This window comes from Odocoileus virginianus, chromosome 1 (genome assembly GCF_023699985.2).
Source record: "Odocoileus virginianus isolate 20LAN1187 ecotype Illinois chromosome 1, Ovbor_1.2, whole genome shotgun sequence".
NCBI lineage: Eukaryota > Metazoa > Chordata > Mammalia > Artiodactyla > Cervidae > Odocoileus > Odocoileus virginianus.
This window is the reverse complement of record NC_069674.1, coordinates 100,715,763-100,737,684: the sequence shown is the minus strand read 5'-3', so window position 1 is coordinate 100,737,684 and position 21,922 is coordinate 100,715,763. Positions and strand designations below refer to the sequence as shown.

The window sequence follows — 21,922 nt, the reverse complement described above, 5'->3', positions numbered from 1 at the left end:
CTCACAATACGTCTCTCTGGCATAAGGGGTATTTTGAGCTGATTATTTTTAAGAAACAGCAGACAGAGGAGAAGCCACGGGAACCAAGTAGAAGTTGTTCTTTTATAAGAGACATTTATATTTCTAAGGGAAATCTCCATTTGTAATGGTGTCTCCCTCTCTGTACCAGAAAGAGGAGGATGAGTCTAAATCTCTAAAAACTCTTATCAGTGGAGAAGACAGCAACTCATATCCCATTGTTTACTGTGCTTTGCCTGAATACCTCCCATAACTGACTCCTCCCCCTCCACAACATCTTCTTTTGTTTTTAGCAGGAAGCAGTGTTTAAGGTTGTGGCTTAGGCCATTTGGGGAGTTACTCAGTCTTCCTGGGTCTCTCCCATGTATACAGGAGGTGTATGTGTTACTAAACTTCTGTTCATTTTTCTTCTATTAATCTTTTATTACAGGATGGTCTCAGCCAAGAACCTAGAAGGGTAGAGAGAAAATTATTTTTCCTCTTCTACAACATCTTTCACTTTTCTCAATGTCGAGGTAAATATTTCTGACATAGGTTGTAAGTGGCTTTATCAGTACTTCATGATTCTTTCTGTATCTGAACAATATACAAAACAATACACAGTGGTAAAGACATAGTTATGAAAGGTATGGATGCTGTTGTAAAGGTTCTTCTAATCTAATGTGTTTCAGTATGTCTCAGAAGCAGAGCCTAAGACAGAGACCCTTTTCCAAGTGATTTATTGAGGGTGAGTGCTCAGGAGAGATCTCTGATGAGGAAAGCAGGATGAAGAAGGAGAAGGTATGAAAAGATGTAGTTTCAGAAGTCTAGCTTCATCCTGAACCCATGAGATGCTCAGGAAGGCTCTCAGCTCAGTTATTTCAAGGCTTTTCAGCCCAGAGGCAGTGGTCTGGACTATCAGAACCCCACTTGAGGCAGCCACTTGCTACAGGACACCCACAGGGGCCAGGTGTCATCATCTGCCAGATACCATCAGTTGAAGGTTTTCATCAGCCAAGGAAAAACATAAGCAAAGGTTTGTGTCAATACCCACAGCTTCTAGAGGGATAAATAACCCACCCCCGAAAGAGAAAGAGGAGTCTGGAAGGGGCACCGACAGCATCTACTACACGTGGCGTTAAAGGACCTCAATCATGTCCACGTGATAGCCTTTAAGAGCACTTTTAAAGCAAGGGGCACCAACAGCATCTACTACACGCGGCGTTAAAGGACCTCAATCATGTCCATGTGATAGCCTTTAAGAGCACTTTTAAAGCCACATATTAGCAAATGACGGGTATAGCAGCACAATCTGAACATCTAGAGGCACAGAGTGAGTGAGTAACATCAGCTAACACATAGTGAGTGCTTGCTCCATGCTCCAAGTGTTATGCATCTTTATTCTTCTCAAACAAAGAAATCTACAATGTAGATACTATTATTGCTCCTATTTCCTAGTAAAATGAGTCACAGAGAGGTTATAGAGCTTGATCAGGACCACACAGCTAGCAAGTGCCAGTGAATGATCATTGTATTGCCAGTATATGGGGTAAGGCTTCTCCGCAATAGAGAAAATGAAATTCTAAGCCCTACCCTAAATCAAAACCTCTTAAGTTGGGCATCTGTTTCAACAAGTTCCTAAAGTGATTCTTCAAAGCCGTTGCCAAGTGGAAAACATTTTCCAAGATGGGGAAAAGTTGTACAAAGGACAATGTCACCAAATAAAAATGATCAGGAGAAACAGACGTGCTGGTGAATTTTTGCAGATGGCCTAAAGGAGCTGAGAAGGAAGGTAAAAATAAAATTGAGAATGGGCTTTCAGATACCAAACAATTGCACAGGGGGATTCGCAGAATATAACAAAAGAAAAAATACAAAATGAAAGTTAAAAGAATAGGAAATAATGCCTTTGGTTATCCACGGGGTGGGCTTCTCTGGTGGCTCAGATCGTAAAGAATCTGCCTGCAGTGCAGGAGACTGGAGTAGGATCCTGGGTCAGGAAGATCCCCTGGAGAAGGAAATGGCTACCCACTCCATTAGTCTTGCCTGGAGAATCCCGTGAACTGAGGAGCCTAACAGACTACAGTATATGAGGTTGCAAAGAGTCAGACAACGGCTGAGTGGTTCACACACAGACACGCGCACCCACTGGGTTTTCTCTTCTACCTCTCTGTTGGCATCAGTAGGCATTTATCCCTAAAAATAGGCTAAGCTACTCTTTTTTATTCAGAGAAGAACAGAGTCTTATAAAACTAAGAAGGAAAATAATATTTCCTCAAATGTTTTGGAAATGAAAATACTATATAAATGCAAGGAAATAAATTAATTGCTAACATATGATTAGCAGCATATTTTTATGTTTATATATGACTTTAAGCTCTTTTCTAAAATAACATATGACCCAAGTGTATCTAACTTTCATAAAAATATGTCATCATAGAAGTTGGATTAGAGACACAAAAGGAAAGACAAGACCGAAAGAGGACAGATCACAAAGCTTGATGCCACTTGGATACAACGAAGTATTTTCCAGACAGTTTCACAAAGTAATCACCAAAATACTATGCCATCTTTCCCATCGCCCACTGATCTAATTAAGAAGAAGAAGAAGATATTGCTACTGCCCTAATTCTTTTATAGTATATATCAGGAGATCAGACTCACCACGTCCCCTTTAGCCTGCTGCATTTGCTCATCATAGCTATCCAATTCATTGTGATAGTAATATACAAAAAGGAAAAAAAAATCATCCAGGTATAATCTAAGTAAGATACTAGTTTGATTCTAATTAGCAAGGTTATTTGTTTGCTGTATTTTCATTCTATTTGTTCATATGTCAATCCATGATTTATAAGGGACTTATAATGATACTTTTTGTGTGTTTCTCTGTTAATACAAGATTAAATACTCTAGTGATTTAGAGAATTAATGGGCAGTCCTCAGTGACCTCAAACTAACATAAGTGGCATAAATCATATAATGGAGGGTTTTGGAGTTGGAGATGAGGGTTGGAACCTCAAGTTTATACATTGTGCCAAGAAACAGGGAAAAAGAGGAGCATTGGATATTTAAGATTATATACTGACTAAACTGACCTCTCTCCACAAACCTACTAGCAGGTGTTTAGAGTTAAATACTTAATCATATTAGTGAAGATTATAAGAAAGCTTTAAAATCTCAGGGCTAGTGCGTAGGCTAGTATTGTTTGGAGAGCATTCAAGAGAAATTGGTTATCAAAGGAAGTGAAAACACACAGTTCACTTAGTAAGTTCACAGCTGAAGGGAAGTTTAGCTTTCATTAACTTGAAGTAAGTCTAACAATTCAGGTGTATAAAACTTTCTACTTTTTCAGCAGGCAAAAGATGCCAGTGATCAATATTGAGGACCTGACAGAAAAGGACAAATTGAAGATGGAAGTCGACCAGCTCAAGAAAGAAGTGACACTGGAAAGAATGATGGTAAACTGCTGTTCTCTTTTGAATTTTATTTGTAAGGGAAATCTCCATTGGTAAGGGTGTCTTCTTCTCTGTGGGGCTTCCCAGGTGGTACTAGTGGTAAAGAATCTGCCTGCCAATGCAGGAGACATAAGAGATGTGAGTTTGATCCCTGGGTCAGGAAGATCCCCTGAAGAAGAAAATGGCAACCCACTCCAGTATTCTTGCCTGGAGAATCCCATGGACAGGGGAGCCTGGTGAGCTTTGGTCCATAGGGTTGCAAAGAGTTGGACATGACTGAAGCGATTTAGCATGCATACAAGCACTCAATCCTCTGTATCAGGAGGAGGAGAATGACTCTTAAGTCTCTAGAAACTCATCAGTGGGGAACACAAGGATTTAAATCTCCTTAGCCACCATCCCCTTGTTTACTGTTGTTAAAAAACAAAATGTGACTGAGTAAATTTGAAGATATAATTGGCCTTATTAAATAATTCATGAGTTGAGCAGCATCCCATCTAGCAAGCAGAAAGGCTCACCAAGGAGCTGTGCAAAATGGAAGGTTTTTATAGGCACAAAGGGGCGGGACAAGGAAGTTATAAACAAAAGAATTATTTCAGGCAGGAGCGACTTCCTTTGGGGGAAGAGCAGGAGGTCTGTCATGCAGATTAGTTCATGCAGACTGGGAAATTCTGGTGTGTTAGGTTTACTCTTGGGAAACGGTGAAACTGAAGTTAAATTCGATATTAAGTTTTGGTTTGTTGATGTGGGGTTTAGCACAAGTGACTTCATTTGGGCCTGTTGTTTGGTTTTTTTTCTTTTTTTTTTTTTGACACTGTGCTTTTCTTTTATCCTTTTTTTTTTTTAATGAAAAAAGTTTATTTGGGGCTCTTAAATATTACAGTTCAGGAGACAGATTTGGGTAAAACTTGGAGTGTTCCAGGGAAGAGAAAGTCAGGGGCTTATAAGGGCATAGCCAAGAGGTTGCATTCTGACATAAGAAAGGGAAATATTTGTCCTTAAGGATAGGTTGTCATGAGTTACTTTAAGGTAATGAAAAGTGTTAGTTGCTTAGTTGTGTCCGACTCTGAGACCCCATGGACTATATAGCCTGCCAGGTTCCTCCGTCCATGGGATTTTCCAGGCAAGAATACTGGAGGGGGTGGGTAGCCATTTCCTTCTCCAGGGGATCCTCCCAACCCAGGGATTGAATGCAAGTCTCCTCCATTGCAAGCAGATTCTTTACCATATGAGCCTCCAGGGACTTTTTAGGGTAAGGGTCTGATGATTATCTTAAGCTCATAACTGGCTGTCCACACCCCTGTCATCCACACCCACCATCTTCTTTTGTCTTTCATTGTAGCAGTATTTAAGGTGGTGACTTGGACTAATTCAGGAAGCTCCTCAGTTTTCCTGAGTTTCTCCCTTGTATACAGAGGGTATACATGTTTTTAAACTTGTTTTTCTCCTGTTAATCTGCCTTTCTTATTACAGAGTAATCTCAGTTAAGAACCTAGAAGTGTAGAGGGAAAGTTATTTTTCCTCTTTCACTTCACTCATTGGAGAAGCTCAGTATAGTTGAAAAGAAGTTGTCCAGATAAAATTCATCAGAAATTAAGAAAATTAATAATCATAATTATCTTTTGATTTAGAGTTAAAATTAACAGTCTGGAAAACTATGTTCCATAAGCCAAGTCCAGCCCTTAGCCTGTTTTTGTTTTTGTATGGCCACTAAACTAAAAATGTTTTTACATTTTTATAGATTATTTTTTTAAAAGGGGGTGGAGAGAGAAAAATAAAATGAAGAATATGAGACATCATATTTTTTAGCTAAGCAATAAAGTAAAGCAATGCATATAGGCATTTTGTTTTTACTTTGCTAAATTGATGTTTCTCTTTATTTGATATTGTTCAAATACTCTTGGCCAAGACGTCATCCCCTCCAGCATTGTCATGGCCAGTAATGAATGAGTACATTCTATTCCTTCTTTGAAAATAAAAATGAGGTCAGGCACAAGAACTCGCTGGTTTCTCCTACAAACATTTGTCAGATCTTAAAAACCGTTACCCGAAGTCCTCTGCCATTAGGAGCAGAAATGGCAAAGAAATAAAGCTTTCTACCAAACAAGCAGTGACTGACACTTGGAAAATGTAGATATGTATTTCAGATCTCTTTGTTTTAGGAACATCAGTAGAACAAAAACTCCTCCACAAGTCATAAGAGTATATTTCATGTTTCTTAAAAGAACTCGTTTTATCAGGCCAAAGTGAAAAAAGAAGTTTGTATTATCTTCAAACTTTGCTCAAAACTCTCACTCCCAATGAAAGTTGGAATTTTGGTTTCTTTTGTGTTTATAATTGTCTCAAACTTCCCTGTTGCCCTTTGCATACTGGCAAAACATACTTTGTTGTAAAGAGAAAAATTAAATCTTTAAACAGCACAAAAGCTTGGAACATACACCAAAAAAGTTAAAATCCTCCTTTTGAGATAAAGGAGTTAATGTTTTTTTCTTTTACACTTGAAACATCCAAAAAGCTGTTTTGTTATTTATATAGCCAGGATTGTTTTATATGCAGTTTGGTCATCTTCATGTTTACTGTTCACTTTGTGACAGGTTCACCTGGGAATTATTGTTTTGGATAAACATCACATACATCCCCATTTTGTCAGGCTTTGTGGTTCCTTTTCCTATTACTCAATGTGTCTTTGCTCTTGGAAGTCAATTTAATTTAGTATCAGACTGACAAAACTACAAACACACACACACTCAGAACTTTCCAGGCCTGAACCCAGAACTCTGACATAGGATGGCATGGTGTCCATCATAGTATGGTGAAGTGGGTCTCCTCCGGAACCATATCTGACTCAGATTCCGGCTCCACAACTTTCTTCTTATGTAACATTCACTTAAGTTAGCTAACACACCTATGCCAATTTCTTCTTCTATAAGATAGGAATAGTGACAATAGATAATTACTATTACTTTAAAAATTATTATTGATATCTATGAACCAGACTGATCCATAATATGCCTCAACCTTGCTATCTAGGTGGTAGCATTGTGAGACTCCCTGGAGGAGGAAATAGCAACCCACTCCAGTATTCCTGCCTAGACTATCCCATGGACAGGGGAGCCTGGCAGCTTAAAGTCCATGGGTCGCATGGAACCAGACATGACCTAGCGACTAAACAGCAACATTGTCAAACTAAGACAACTCTAACTCTTGGCATCCAATTTCTAAAAAGATTTGTGATGACGTTAAGTGAATGTAATAGGCAAAAACGAAAGGCAGTCTTTGTAGTTAATAGCTACCATTTGCTTCACTATCTGTCTATGCCAGGTATTTAATGCAACCTGTGTTCCTTCTATTTCTTAGATGAAGTAGCTAAACCTTAGATAAACTGTTTCAAATAAGGACACAGCTGATAAGTGAGCAGAGCCAAAATCAAACCTGGGATCCCCTGAATCCAGTGTCCATGTTCTTTCCATCATGCTGTGTAAACTTGTATTAAACTGTATATACTTAGAGTTTTGAACCACATACACTCACATAGGATTGTAGGTAATTATTGCTCCTCAATATCCTCAGATCCTAACCAGACAGTGTCAAAACTAACCCTCACTGATTCCTATTGCTGACATCTGGTTGGGGCCCAAAGAGCTGGTGTTTGGAAGAAGGGGAAAAAGTGAATCTAAATCTCAAGTTTGAATTTTGAGGAGGAAAAAAGGTGATTCTAAATCATTGCATATTTCAAATTGATATTGCTCAAATGTGTGCACAAACTCCAAGTATCGTCCTATGAAGGAACCATCTGACCAGTGCCCTGCCCCCAGTTAGAAATGATTTGTTCTAATATGCAGATAATGAGTTTGCAGAGTTATAAGTCATTGTAAGTCTTCTGTCTGATGTTGCTTAGAAGTTCCATGAAAAAATGGCATGAAGATTTTATTAAAACAAAACAATAAATTCCTTAGATAACTTGCAGAATGGTTACTTCATGGACTGCCAACAATAAAACAGCTTTGTGTTAATGTCATGATGATATATTAAGTGAAAACAAAACAAGTTGACAATTAAAAGGAATGAATAACGTGGTCCCTTGTTTGTATATGCATATGTATACATATACACAACACACACACTTATATTTACACATGTATAGAACTTTGCCTCTCTCTGAACAGTATGTTATATGGTACATTAACAGGCTTTGACTCAGCCCATTAATTAAAATACTAAAGCCTGATTTTTCACGAAGTCATTACCATAATTTTGCAGATGACTAAGGAGCAAGCTCATAAACAAAACAAATGATTTGGTTCAGCCATTATTTTTTTTTACTGAACATCAGTAAAATGTAGGGGTCTTCCCAGGTCACATAGTGAACCTCCTGACAGTGCAGGAGATGTGGGGGAGAAGTGGCACCCCACTCCAGTATTCTTGCCTGGAAAATTCTATGGTCAGAGGAGCCCAGCAGGCTATAGTCCATGGGGTTGCAAAGAGTCAGCCATGACTGAACACACACCTACACACACACAAATAAATAGGTTCTGTTCTAGATGCCTGTGATACGTGTGAACAAGTCAGCCAGAGGTCCCTTTGGAGCTTACCTTCAAGTTCACAATCATGATCAAGCATTAGACAAGCTTAAAATAAAATTACAAGTGTATACTTCTGAGAATCCAGGAGTGGTTATAAGCCTGGAATTTAACAATTATTCATTCCCTTCCACCTTCACAGGTCACATTTTTGGAATGAGGAAAAACATTTAATCAATGCTTACTCTGGTAACATTCTTGACTTATGTTGTCAGCTGTGTTCTGATCCCTGGATCCTGTCTCCCTTAAAGAGGCTGGAGGCAGTATCTGCTGAGAACCCTTAGCTGGAGTTTGGCCAGCTGATTAGCCTTAGCTGGAAGATATCCACAAGGACAGAGGAGGGAGCCGCTGTCAACATTTCTTCTTCTCTCGTACAAAGTATGAGTGCACTGGCAGAAAGCACAAGCACATTAAAAAGATAGAACACACACACACAAAATGATTATTATAAATGCATTCTTGGATTCTGCAATATTCTCTATTAAACCAAATGAATCATCTCTTTCTTTTTTCCTTTAAGGTGTCCAAATGTTGTGAAGAAGTCAGGGATTATGTTGAAGAAAGATCTGGGGAGGATCCATTAGTAAAGGGTATACCAGAGGACAAAAATCCCTTCAAGGAGCTCAAAGGAGGCTGTGTGATCTCATAAGAAAAAAAATTTTTTTAATCCCGTGGAATATCTTGAGCTTTAATGATGTACTAATGTTTGGTCATATGTAATAATATGGTTAAGCATATACATAAATTTTAAAATTATAAGTGGTTAATAAAATTTGGAATGTGATAATGTGCAAGTCTATGGTTTTCTTAAAGTACTTACCACAGGGTTTAACACATAATTGACAACAAATATTGATTGATCCCTTTCTTTAACAATGATCTATTTTATAATTAGTTTATATTATTCTGGATGCCAGCATATACTAAATGTTTTTATGTTTCTCCATTACCCTTTCAACCTCCTTAATATTCCACCTAGAAATTTCCTGGTTAGACCTATATTTTCCTCAACCTTTCTCTTCCTTAGGGGATTAGAAAGTCTATTCTTTTGAGTCATGGAAGACCTATATTGGCAGAATATATGCTATGAAGATGTTTGTTGTTGATGCTATGGTTTTTGTATCCCTTTCTGAACCCCTCGTCAGCAGCAGTGGTTTTAATATAACCTCTTTCTACGTTATTACCCATTGTACTTGTCAGCAATAGCATGACTTTTCCCCAGAATCCCAGTTGGATTAAGTGTTCAGTCTGTGGTCATAGAGCACGGTGGATTTAAGCAGCACATGTATAAGGGTTATGAGAAGCCAGAAAGGTCTGGCTCTGGCACTTTACTGCCTACTTGACTTTGGATAAATTACTTAATCTTTCTAAATCTCAGTTTTTTCTACTGTAGAATAGATAATGAATTCCCTTTATAGTCAATCCTAAAGCAAATCAACCCTGAATATTCACTGGAAGGACTGTTGCTGAAGCTGAAGTTTCAATACCTTGGTCATCTGATATGAAGAGCCAACTCATTGGAAAAGACCCGGATGCTGGGAAAGATTGAGGGGAAATGGAGAAGGGGCCAGCAGAGGATGAGATGGTTAGATAGCATCACCGACTCAATGGACAGGAATTTGAGCAAACTCCAGGAGATGGTGGAGAACAGAGGAGCTTGGCGTGCTGCAGTCCATGGGGACTGAACAACAAAAATATATACCAGTTTAACTACAGTATTTAACATAATGTCTGGCATGTAATAAGATCCAATGTGTTAACCAGTATTACTACTGGAAGCAGAACTAGACAAAATATTCAGAATTCTTTAAGATACATGCTATTCCCTGCCCTCCCCATGAAGACTCACCACTATAGTCCTTTTTTTCTATGGCAGTGTAAAGACAATAGAATAATAGCTATCACCTGCACTATCTTCCTAATCAGTTTCTTCCTGGCATCTCGCTGAGTTTTCATAAAACAGATTTCACCATCTTTGTGCTGATGACTAAGAGATAACTTGCCCATGCTTCTGTAACAAATGACAAATGTTAACCTGAAAACTATTTTTACTCCAACTCGGAAACTATTTTTGTTGTTAGTGTTTTTTTTTCTTATTGTTGTTGCTAGCGCACATGTACAGTGCTGTTTTTGAATACATCAACATCAGAATACTTAGACATGCTAATTGACTGTCATCCTTTTAAAAACAAGGTAAAAGACCTTTGGGTCTGCAAGGGAATCTACAGGTTGTTTCCAGGGCTTTCCCAGGTGGCTCAGTGGTAAAGAATTCACCTGCCAATGTAGGAGACAAAAGAGACGCAGGTCAAGAAGATCCCCTAGAGGAAGAAATGGCAACCCACTCCAGTATACTTGCCTGGAAAATCCCATAGCAGAGGAACCTGGAGGGCTATAGTTCATGGGGTCAGAAATAGTCAGACACGACTGAGCATGCACGCACACAAAAGTTGTTTCAGGTTTGGCTCCTAGCACAGTGACCTCCTACTCTGACCAGAGTAAATGCTCAACAAAGATCTATTGACTCTTGTCCAGCCCCCTTTTCTTAACACATATCAACGAGTCCAAGCTCATACTGCTCACCGCAGAGCAGACCAGTAATCTAGAAATGAGTTATTGGGGCAAGGAATAGCAACTTTATTCAAAAAGCCAGTATACCAAGAAGATGGTGGACTTGTACCCCAAAGAACCATCTTGCCTGAGTTAGAATTCAGGCTTCTTTGATACTAAAGGGGAGTGAGTAAAGTCAAACGTTTCCTGGTTCCCGTCAGCCTCTGAAGAGGCTGTTAATGTCTTCCTTCCTGCAGTCATCCGCAGGTGGGCCTGGTCAGGATCCGTCCTGTAAGCAAAACAAAAGTATTTTTCCTAAATGCTCATTACCTAGGAGGCAGGGTTCCCAGAGATTGGCCATTTTGTGTAATATCAGCTCACAGGTAACATCCCCTTAGAGATTAACTCTTTTGTATTGATAGAATACAAAAGGTTCTTCCCTGTTACATAACGTTGTTGTTTGGTTGCCAAGTCGTGTTCAGCTCTTTTGTGACCCCGTGGACTGTAGCCCACCAGGTTCCTCTGTCCATGGGATTTCTCAGTCAAGAATACTGAAGTGGGTTGCCATTTCCTGCTCCAGGGGATCTTCCTGATTCAGGGACTGAACTCTGGTCTCCTGCATTGGCAGGCAGATTCTTTACCACTGAGCCACCTGGGAAGCCCAGTTATATAATATGCTTTTTATATTAAGGGATTCCAAGATAGACTACAGTAGTCTCATCTTTTTTTCCTCTGCAGAGGCTTTTCTCCCCACTGTGGAAAATAATAAAAACCCTCTCCAACACCCTCCCCGCTAGTACTGCCCATCTCCCTTTCCTATTCTAATTTTCCTCCATAGCACCCATCATCTTCTAGCATCCTACATATTTTATCTATTTGTTTAATTGTGGTCTATCTCTAGGGTCTTTTTCCGTGAGCCACTTAATGTTCGTTAAGTGTTCCATATATCTTTTTTTTTCCTGATTAAAAAAAAGCAAAGTCTTGGCTTTGGCATTTACTGACATGTATAGTTTTAACAACATCCTTACCGTTCATCTCTCAACTGGAAATAGATTTGGAAGCCTGATGATTTTAAATTAAAACCCTGACTAATCCACTTTCTAGTTGAGAACTTCAGGTAAGTAATTTCAGCATCTGAACTTTGTAAAATGGATTAAGATGGATCCTTATGTGACTATTTCAAGTCACTTAGATAGGAGATAAACATATAGGTAAAAGGTAATAAATCCTACTCCTCTTTTAAGGTCACTAAAAACTCTCTTCGTCTCTCACTCCATCCCCAGAGTATATCTCCTAATTCATTTAACATAACCTTGCTTTCTTTTACTATAATGTATATGGTTGTCTTAGTATTAATGCTATACTGTAAATTTCTTAAGCCAGAAGCTCTGTTCTTATTTGAAACTACCATGCCAACTAATAAATTGTCTCTACAGTTTAATTAATGTAATAAGTGTTTGATTCAATTAAAAGCAGGAAAGGGTGGTGCTTTTTATATTGGATAATTTTTCCTGTTGGCTTATCTAATGGATGAAACCAACCAGAGACTAAAAATTCCTGTTGCTTTAAAATACAGATTGTCAGCAGAAATTTGAATAAGATAAAAATTATAGGAAGGAAATACAGAGAAAGATGGTCCAGGAAGAGGGAAATAAGATCATGACTGTTTCTCAGCCTATATAGCTACATCTGGTGGTGAGTGACTCTGGGTTTGTTTCAGAAATTACTTCAGGGTCAGGGATTACGAAAGGAATGAACAAAAAAATGCTCCAGAGTCTTAGTATTTGGCTCTTCAACAGAACTTCCTAGTATTAGTGGAAATGGGTTAAGTACACATTCTTACTATGTCATTTGAGATACTTGAATTTTGATGTTTTGTACACATAAGAGAGTTTAAACTTTAGCCAGAAAAAGAAAAAGAAAAATCCTCAGTGTTCTTTTAATTTGGATTGATTTGATTTTAGCCAGATTTCCAAACAAGGCTAATTTCAAACTTCTTAAATTCTTCAAAGACTATATTGCCACAAGGAAAACAGTAAACTGAGTAATGAAAATGACCAATTATATGCAGTAGAAATTAAAGTCTTCTATAGAAAAGATTGATAAATCATTCTGATACCATGAATCATAAGTAACTGTGAATGAAAATTGGAGCATCAGACCTTGTCATCTTGTGATTTCCTATTCTTTTTATTTAGAAGAGGAATCTTATGTTATAATAAATTGAACCAATATCAAATGAACCGAGTGCATCAAATGTGGGTTAAATATTTTCCTGAAAGAAACAATCACTTTAATGACCTAAAGAGTCACCATTTACTTCATAAATTTTAGAAGGGCAGAATTTGGGAGATAACCTAATTTTATCTATACCTAAAAAATAGATGCAGAGAGGATCCACGTCTTATAAAAATTACAAGGCAAAACAAGAACCCTGCTTTTTTTGAGCTCAAGTTAGTATTAAATCACTTCCCTGGTGGCTCAGATGGTGAAGAGTGTGCCTGCAATGCAGGAGACCTGGGTTCGATCCCTGGGTTGGGAAGATCCCCTGGAGAAGGAAATGGCAACCCACTCCAGTACTTTTAACTGGAAAATTCCGTGGATGGAGGAACCTGGTAGGCTACAGTCCATGGGGTCGCAAAGAGTCGGACAGGACTGAGCGACTTCATTTTCTTTAGTATTAAATCAACTCTAATAAAACTAACTTCAATATTTTCTTATAGACTTTTCTTTATATGGATTTTTAACAGCATACATTAGAAAAATAGTCAAAGAACTTTTTTCCTTTTCTTTGTATGTCAAGGTACATATGTCATAGTCTTTGCTCTTTTATTCTTTAAAAGTGAAAATAACGACATGGTTAATTTTTTTTTTTTTTTTGTCATTCTTTAAAACATTTGTCAGGAGACAGTGGGCTGATGATAGAGGTTTGTTTCTGATTATGTCTGTCATCTTCACTGAAGAATGATTTCTACACATACTATTTTGCAAAACAACTTCTATTAGATGTAACATATATAAGTAAAAATCAACACTACAGTTGGATACAATTAATAATGGACTTTAACATTTGTCTATTCAAAATCTTTGCTTGATAAAATATGTTTTTGAGAATTCATGAGAAATTGCTTACCATGGTTGCTCTCTGGGAGATGAATGCCATGCTTAGGAATAGGGAGCTACCTGCTCTTTTTTTTTTTAAGTACCCATCATTTTACCATTTAAAATCAAACTACAACAACAAAACATTTTTCAGAATGCTGTGTGATCATGAGATTTCAGCATTTCTCAACTCATTTTAGTGTAATCAATTTACTTAATATGATTTTTAGAATGTGAATTTTATTAAAACTATGAATTTTTAAGTATACTAATATGCACTTCATCTCTAATTTAAGTCTGATAATACTGTGGAAAAAGTTAAAGAACCATTATGGTTTTATAACTATCACTGCAGGCAACTAGATGATTTCACAGGGAAGAAATTTCCAGGCCAAAACAACCCTACTTTTATGATTTGGAACAGGCATACATTAATTTACTTAACCAACCTATTTAGTTTGGGTGCTGAGCTTATTTAATTCAGGCCACATTAACTTACTTTCACTAACTAATTTAAGCTATTTTTAACCAAGCTTTTAAATTTAAGCAATGGGGAAAATAAAAAGAAAAGAATCAGTTCTCAATACAGATTCGGTTTTTTTGTCTTGGCTCATTGCTTGCTAACAGGGAAAACTCCCGCAGTTCTTCTCATTTTGAGCCTGGGAGCTCCTAGAATGTGTGGTATTTCAAATACAGAAAATGAAGCTCCTAAATATTTTTCTCTGTGAAACTGGTTTATCAGATGTAGATACATAAAAATAGTTAGAAATGAAACGCACTTTAGCTAGTTCACCCCTCCCTTACTTCATCACATATCTCACAAATTGGAAAACCAAATTCCAGAAGAAAATAAATGACTTTTCCTAGTGATGGCCAGTGGCAAAGCAAGGACTGGAACTCATGCTGGTGCCCCTGCTGCTAAGTCGCTTCAGTCGTGTCCGACTCTGTGCGACCCCATAGACGGCAGCCCACCAGGCTCCCCCGTCCCTGGGATTCTCCAGGCAAGAACACTGGAGTGGGTTGCCATTTCCTTCTTCAATGCATGAAAGTGAAAAGTGAAAGTGAAGTCGCTCAGTTGTGTCCAACTCTTAGCGACCCCATGGGCTGCAGCCCACCAGGCTCCATCCATGGGATTTTCCAGACAAGAGTACTGGAGAGGGTTGCCATTGCCTTCTCCCCTGGAACTCGTGAGTACTCATCAAAGATTCTTTTCATTCTGATATATTCAATGAGGATAAATGGGTGGAGCCTAGTGAGGAATTATGAACAAAAAAACCTTTGCTTACAAAACAGAGAATGACTATGGGGTCTAAGGCCAAGTACCCTACGATACTCAGTTAATGCCTCCACTCAACTTTGAATTTTTTTAAATTTAATTTTTATTGAAGGATAATTGCTTTACAGAATTTTGCTGTTTTCCATTAAACCCCAACATGAATCAACCATAGGTATGCATATATCCTCCCTTTTGAAACTCCCTCCCATCTCCCTCCCCATCCCATGGCTCTCGATTGATACAGAGCCCCTGTTTGAGTTTCCTGAGTCATAAGGCAAATTCCCGTTAGCTATCTATTTTACATATGGTAATATAAATTTCCATGTTACTCTTTCCATACATCTCACCCTCTCCTCCCCTCTCCCCAATTCCATTCAACTTGAATTTGACTCCACAGGCAGGAGGTCGAGAAGGAAATATGCATCCCACCACTTGAGATACTTTATTTTCCTTTCTTCATGCTTCGTTTTTCTTCTAGTCTTTTGAGCATCATTAACAAGGTTTTAGATAGTTAAAGGGAAACTTTGTATGGCAGGCAAACATTTGACACATCATTCTTCCTGGCTTTACAAAGTAGCAGCTAGATGCATATGGCTTTCCAGAAGTGGAACAACCAAAACGAAGTGGATCCACTGCAAACATACAGGAATGTGCTTGAGCCAGAAATTCAAAACCCTTGGTGTCAAGTGTCATCCAAACCTTGACAGATAGGGAATGGAGAAATACTTTCTGGTAGGGCTTTATTTTCTAATTTTTTTAACTTTTGATTTTTTTCATTTATTTTTATTAGTTGGAGGCTAACTACTATACAATATTGTAGTGGTTTTTGCCATACATTGACATGAATCAGCCATGGATTTACATGTGTTCCCCATCCCGATCCCCACTTCTGCCTCCCTCTCCATCCCATCCCTCTGGGTCTTCCCAGTGCACCAGCCCTGAGCACTTGTCTCATGCATCCAACCTGGGCTGGTGATCTGTTTCACCCTTGATAGTATACTTGTTTCAATGCTGTTCTCTCAGAACATCCCACCCTCGCCTTCTCCCACAGAGTCCAAAAGTCTGTTCTGTACATCTGTGTCTTTCTGTTTTGCATATAGGGTTGTCGTTACCATCTTTTTAAATTCCATATATATGCGTTAGTATACTGTATTGGTCTTTATCTTTCTGGCTTACTTCACTCTGGTAGGGCTTTAAAATTTCTACTTTTGTCTTCTCCAGGACCATCCGCTTATACTTCAAACACTACAATTATTCCCCTGAAAAAAGAGTAAAATCCCTGCTGTTGAGGATGCCAATTTATTAACGTCAGAGCTATAAACAATATTGACATCCCCAAACCCCTTTTTATCCCAAATTTGTAAATGCATTTCAAGCATTTAGCAGACTGGTTGTGTTCACATCAACAGATGTGTTGCGCATTTCTGAGATGATAGCTCAGTTTCGTTTTCCTCTGGGGCCTTTTCTTAAGCGTCCGCATTTCCCCACAGTAAACATGTGTGTAGCTGGGGGGAAAGTTACATGCTGCGTATTTCTGAAACTCTTGGAGAAGTGAAGGGCCGTTATTTCCTGCCGGGTAGCGTCCTCCTTTTCTTGCTTCAAGAACAAAACCCGGATGTGACTTGGGAAAAGAGGGGGTGGGGAAGGAACAAAAAGTAAAACTTTTGTTGTTTCTCCAGGAAAGTGGACTAGCTCAACTACCGCGGGCGTGGCAGGGTCGGGAGCCCGGGCGGGTCGGGCCAGCATCCCCGCGGGAGCCCGCTCAGCGCGCAGCCTCTCTGCGACTTCGGGCCGCCTTTGCAAACTCAACCCTCCGCGGGCTCCCAGGGGCAGATCTCCTGGTGTTGTGGGGACCTGAGCAAAAGGGCAGGAGCTTTAAGATCCTGGGACGCTCGGGTGGGCTGGCGTGAGGGGATCTCGTCGGGGCGCTGGGGACCGCCGCTGGGAGAGGCGGTCACCTTCTGAGCGGGCGGGGCGCGCAGGCAGCACGGTTAGTTCGGGACGCGCCCTGGTTTGCCGCACTTGCAGCCGCTCCACTTCCAGAGCTGACCCTCAGTCCAGCCTCTGGCGAAGATGCCGGCCCTTCACATCGAAGATCTGCCAGAAAAGGAAAAGCTGAAGATGGAAGTTGAGCAACTTCGCAAAGAGGTTAAGTTGCAGAGACAGCAGGCAAGTTGGATGTCCCAGGATATTTCCTTCTGTGAAATGAACCAAGATCGGTGTTGTCTAGTTTGTTGCAGTAAAACAAATAGTTTCTTGGTTCTTGGGTGGGTGGGGGGAGTTGTTTGTTTCTTTTCTTGCTTTTTCTGCAGCTTCTTTTGAAGGGGGCTTTGGTGGTGCTTGAGAATTGCCTGTTGATGTGGGGAGATCATAGGAGGTTAAGGAGAGAGCAAGGATCTCATGAGTAATTTAAAGCCAAATGTTTGAGAATGAGGGGAACAAACGAGAAATTCTGCCAGCTATTAGACAGTTGATTTTAAAAACCCAAGCTGTAGGGAAAAGCAGATGGCTACTTAGTTCCTTGATCTTTTTCATAATGGGAAAGAATAGCTTTTAAAAGTTGGAGGAGTTTTTGTTTGTTTTGGTTTGGGCTTTCTTAATCATAATGTGTCTTGAGTTATCTAGTTTTGAATCTTTATCAGGGGTCTCCAAGAAGTGTGTGATGAGCAGTCTGCTGGGGCTTGGGTGCAAAATGTTACAGTATCCATCTTTGTTTATAAACTTCTTCCCTTTGTCGTTTCCACTTTATGCTTTGTAAATATGCACAGTGAACTAATACCTACACAGTACTATCTGTGTTTATTTAGAAATAAACAACATTAATAAATAATTAATACTGCATTCAAACATTCTTTTTTTGTGATTATAATTAGAAATTTTAGAGACCACTGAAGTGATCACAGATTTTGTGAGAATGTATGCACCAGTGTTCAGAAGTCTCCCCTGAAATTTGTTGGAGACTTTGTCATTTTTATTTCAAGTTTTTACTGGTTATACAGGCCTTCATTCCTTCCCTTTTTCCTCAATCAGGCAACCTGTAGTCCAGGAAAAGGTTTTTGGATAGATATTTTTTTAAGATAAATGATGTAGTTCTTTCTCCCCAGCAAGAAGAAGTTAAACTGACTTTATATCTCTGTGGTTTAATACTAGAAAAAGTCAAGAAAAACAGTGGAAAGGAAGTAGGTACGGTGAATATGTTCACTTATCTTCCTACTTTAGTTATGATAACTCTATTCGTGACAAGAGTCATTTTACTCAGAAGGCACATTTTGAGTGATATTTGGAAGATGCAGACTTTTGAGGGAGTTATTTTTTATACATTTCTTTTCTCAAATGTAATCTGTAACTTCCAAATCCCTAGTCTTCCAGAATTTTGAAGTTCAAAGTCCTTTCTGTACATGTTGAAAGTTTTTGTAGCTTTAAAAATACTGCTGTGTTTAAAGGAAAAAACAAAGTTATAGGACAAAGTGAATAGGCTTATTTCTTGAAACTTTTAAGAGACCCATTTTGTGTATGGCAAAGCCCATCTGTTAGCCACTTAGATCTTCTTGACACAACGAATCTTAGAGGTTACATATTAAACAGAGTTGCATGGATTGAAGTAAAGCGTTGTCTGTGCCTGGGTTGGAATATTTTAATATTTTGTATCACAATGCAGAACTTAATAGGGGGGAAAAAAGAGATGTGTCCTCCACTTACCTAAAGCTTCAAATTAGAAATTGGGCAAGGGTCTAGATACAGTTAGGGCTTCCCTGGTAGCTCAGCTGATAAAGAATCTGCCTGTAATGCGGGAGACCTGGGTCTGGCCACACTTCTAATAACAACTACCAGTTAAGAGGACAATGAATTATATAGTTATAAATCATTCCGATGTAGGACAGTCTCTTAAACCACTTAGGAAATAAAGTCTTGCTCAGTTCTGTGCCCCTTCACTGGCACCAGAAACGCAGGAAGTAATTTCCGCATCATTACTGCTACCCTAGTCGTCCGGGATTTCTCATCTCTCCTATCGTTGGACTTCCCGGGAGCACAGTGGTAAAGAACTTGCCTGCCAACACAGGAGATTCAAGAGATGCAGGTTCAGTCCCTGGGTGGGGAAGATCCCTTGGAGAAGGGAATGGCAACCCACTGTAATATTCTTGCCTGGAGAATCCCATGGACAGAGGAGTCCATGGGGGTTGCAAAGAGTTGGACACGACTGAGCGACTTAACACTTGCGCACTTCACTAGATGCAGCAGACTGTGTGGAAGTTAGAGGGATCATTCATTAGCAATCGCCCCCTTCCAGCTCTCCACCTCCACTCTGTAGGGACACATCCTGCTGGAGTGACTTTCTTGGGGAGAAGGAGCAGAGGGGAGAAAACTTTCAGGGAAACCTCAGAGGACAGAAGGAGAAAGATCTAAGACCTAATAGTAAGATTCCACCATTTTATTATGCACTTTGAATTATAACATGTTCATGCTAGAAAAGCATTATGGCTCTTAGAGATAATTCAACCCTCTCACTCTGAAGGATTAAAAAACCAACCTGAATTCCAAGGAGGCTAACTAGCCCCTTATTTAAGGCCCCAGAGATAATGGCAGAAATATTATTAAAACACCAAGACACACATCTTCTGATGCCCAGTCAATAAACTGTTAATATCTGAGCTGTGTGTTCTGCTCAGGCCAAAGATACAGAATTCACAGGCTGAGTTCTGGCTTGTAGCTAATTGTTGTTCAAAAATATTCTCTTGATCATGGAAGGAAATACATTAGAGAAGCCATTGTTCACTCTTGGAGATTACACAGCTTTTTGGACACTTAATGAAGAAGGCTCTGTAACAGATAGCATTTAGGGAAACATGAGTCTAATTTTTTTCTAACTATGTTTTAGCCTTTCTTTTTTCATGTGGGCCATTTTTTAAAGTCTTAATTAAATTTGTTACAGTATTGCTTCTGTTTTGTGTTTTGGTTTTTTGGCCAGGAGGCATGTGAGCTCTTGGCTCCCCAACCAGGGATCAAACCTGTACTCCCTGCGTTGGAAGGCAGTCTTTACCACTGCACTGCCAGGGAAGTCCCAACATGAGTCTTATCTGCAAATTTCTCTGTGGTCACAGAGCCCAGCTTATGGATACTTATGTCATCACCTCTGAGAATTCACTTAAAATGCCTGCGCAATGATTGTCCTCAAAGGTTACCCCAGAGAATGATACTTGTAAAGATTTTATTTTGCCACATTTTAACTGTGTTGCCTAGTTTTAAATTTTATTTTCAGAGGCCTCCACACTGATGTACCAAGAAATCTTTGAGGTGTGGGAGTAAAACATTTTTTTTTTTAATTTTAATGCATTGCAATAGACATGAAAAATTGTGTTAATAATTTTAGGCATATAACATAGTGATTTGATATGTGTGTATATTACAAAATGATGTATTTTTGGTTACCTTAAAGTCTGATCTTTTAATAATTTCTAGTTTATGTTTTATGGTTATACATGATATATTAACACAGTAACTTCACTTAAGTGTAATTGAATAATTATGTACATTCTAGGATGCATATGCAGACATTTTTTAGTGATCAATATTGAAACAGTTTGGAGGTTACTAATCTAGATAACAGAATCAGTGGAAACATTGCCTAGTTTTAAGAGGACTCTATTAGAATTTTCTGGAACTTCTATAATTTTTACTTCTTATTTCTTACTAGTTAATGCAGATCTTCATTAAGCAGTAATCTTTTTTTCCCCTCCTTTCCTTTTTTCTCCCCTCCTATTTTTTATATCACTCTTATAAATTGTCTCTTAAGGATAGACTTTTTGAAGAAACTGTTCAACCCTTTCTCCACTCAGAAAAAGTTTACACTACTTACATAAACACAAACCTCAGATAAGCCTTTTCTTATGATCAGTTCTGCACAGAAACACAGGTGGAGGGTTGGGGGGAGATGAAGGGGCATGGGGGTGTCACCAGTGGGGTGGGGAAACTTTGGGGCAACTTTCGCTTTTCCAGATCAGACTTTCTCCAATGCTTCTATCATTCTGTGAAATTGAAGAACCTGACACATACTCAGTAAAGTGAGAATTTTTGCAGGAAACACCCCAAAACTTTTGGGGAGTAGCTGCATTGCAACAATTCATTAGCATGGAACATTGAAAGCGGAGTGTGTTTCAGTTCCTCAAATATTATGGAGCTGTCATCATTGTATTTTAGCAGAGGAAGGAAATCATATGAGACATAGTGGATAGAAATGGCTGGGGATAATATTTTTAATACAGTGACTCTCAAACTTTCTTAATGCTACTATAGTAAGAAATCTATTTCACATAGACTGTATCATTCATATATATTATATAGGCTCTGTGCTACACTCTAATATTTTCATCAATTCTATTTGATTTTTAAAATGCTGGTTGTACCCAATTATGTTAATTTCACTAAAGCGTGGTGACAAAGTTTGAACAATGCCCTGATTCTTTCTTTCTTCTTTTCTTTCCTCCTTTCTCCTTAAGGTGTCTAAATGTTCAGAAGAAATAAAGAACTATATTGAAGAACGTTCTAGAGAGGATCCTCTGGTGAAAGGAATTCCAGAAGACAAGAATCCCTTTAAAGAAAAAGGCAGCTGCATTATTTCATGAATAACTGGGGAGACACTTGCCCCTCAGTGGAAGAGGTCCTTTGTTGTCGTTTTTCGAAATAAAACCAACAGCCTTTTAAGGGAGTAACAGTGAAATTTAAAGGAGACTTTCTTAAGCGCTCACCTAGATGCGGTCTTGTCTGCAAGCTGCATGCTTCGCATCCCTGTGCACCACACACCCCTTTTAAGAGGACAGAGAGCATCTGATGTGTGATTATGGGAGTAAGGACACCACTTATGCATGACTCAGCTCCTTCAGTATATTGCTTCATGCCTCAAATAAAGTTTTATCTCTGCAGATTGAGTGTTGGCAACTTCAGAAGGCTTTCTCTCTCTCTCTTTTTTT

At 38.9% G+C, this 21,922-nt stretch overlaps 2 protein-coding genes across 5 annotated transcripts; both read left to right on the top strand.

Moving 5' to 3' along the window:
* Nucleotides 1-446: 446 nt before the first annotated feature.
* GNGT1 (G protein subunit gamma transducin 1) lies at nt 447-8,826 on the top strand. 4 transcript variants are annotated; one of them, XM_020913788.2, is made up of 3 exons: nt 447-533; nt 3,350-3,455; nt 8,553-8,826. In XM_020913788.2, exons 1-3 carry the CDS (start codon nt 526-528, stop codon nt 8,679-8,681), a joined length of 243 nt encoding a protein of 80 aa, XP_020769447.1. In that variant the 5' UTR covers nt 447-525; the 3' UTR covers nt 8,682-8,826. The 4 variants fall into 4 exon arrangements, with proteins under 4 accessions (XP_020769447.1, XP_020769448.1, XP_070330694.1 ...); XM_020913789.2 differs by having other exon boundaries at nt 453-533; nt 3,353-3,455; XM_070474593.1 differs by lacking the exon at nt 447-533 and adding an exon at nt 3,197-3,261.
* Nucleotides 8,827-16,534: 7,708 nt separating this feature from the next.
* On the top strand, nt 16,535-21,874 carry GNG11 (G protein subunit gamma 11). Its single transcript, XM_020913773.2, has 2 exons — nt 16,535-17,126; nt 21,452-21,874. The coding sequence occupies exons 1-2, from the start codon at nt 17,031-17,033 to the stop codon at nt 21,575-21,577; spliced, it is 222 nt and encodes a 73-aa protein (XP_020769432.1). The 5' UTR covers nt 16,535-17,030; the 3' UTR covers nt 21,578-21,874.
* Nucleotides 21,875-21,922: the final 48 nt, after the last annotated feature.

What these genes read in the sequence shown, in the direction of transcription:
- GNGT1 (XM_020913788.2), top strand. An exon ending in TGACACTGGAAAGAATGATG is followed by an intron (nt 3,456 to 8,552) that starts GTAAACTGCTGT and finishes TTTTCCTTTAAG; the next exon opens with GTGTCCAAATGTTGTGAAGA.
- GNG11 (XM_020913773.2), top strand. Translation starts at nt 17,031, where the DNA reads ATGCCGGCCCTTCACATCGAAGATCTGCCAGAAAAGGAAAAGCTGAAG. An exon ending in TTAAGTTGCAGAGACAGCAG is followed by an intron (nt 17,127 to 21,451) that starts GCAAGTTGGATG and finishes TTTCTCCTTAAG; the next exon opens with GTGTCTAAATGTTCAGAAGA.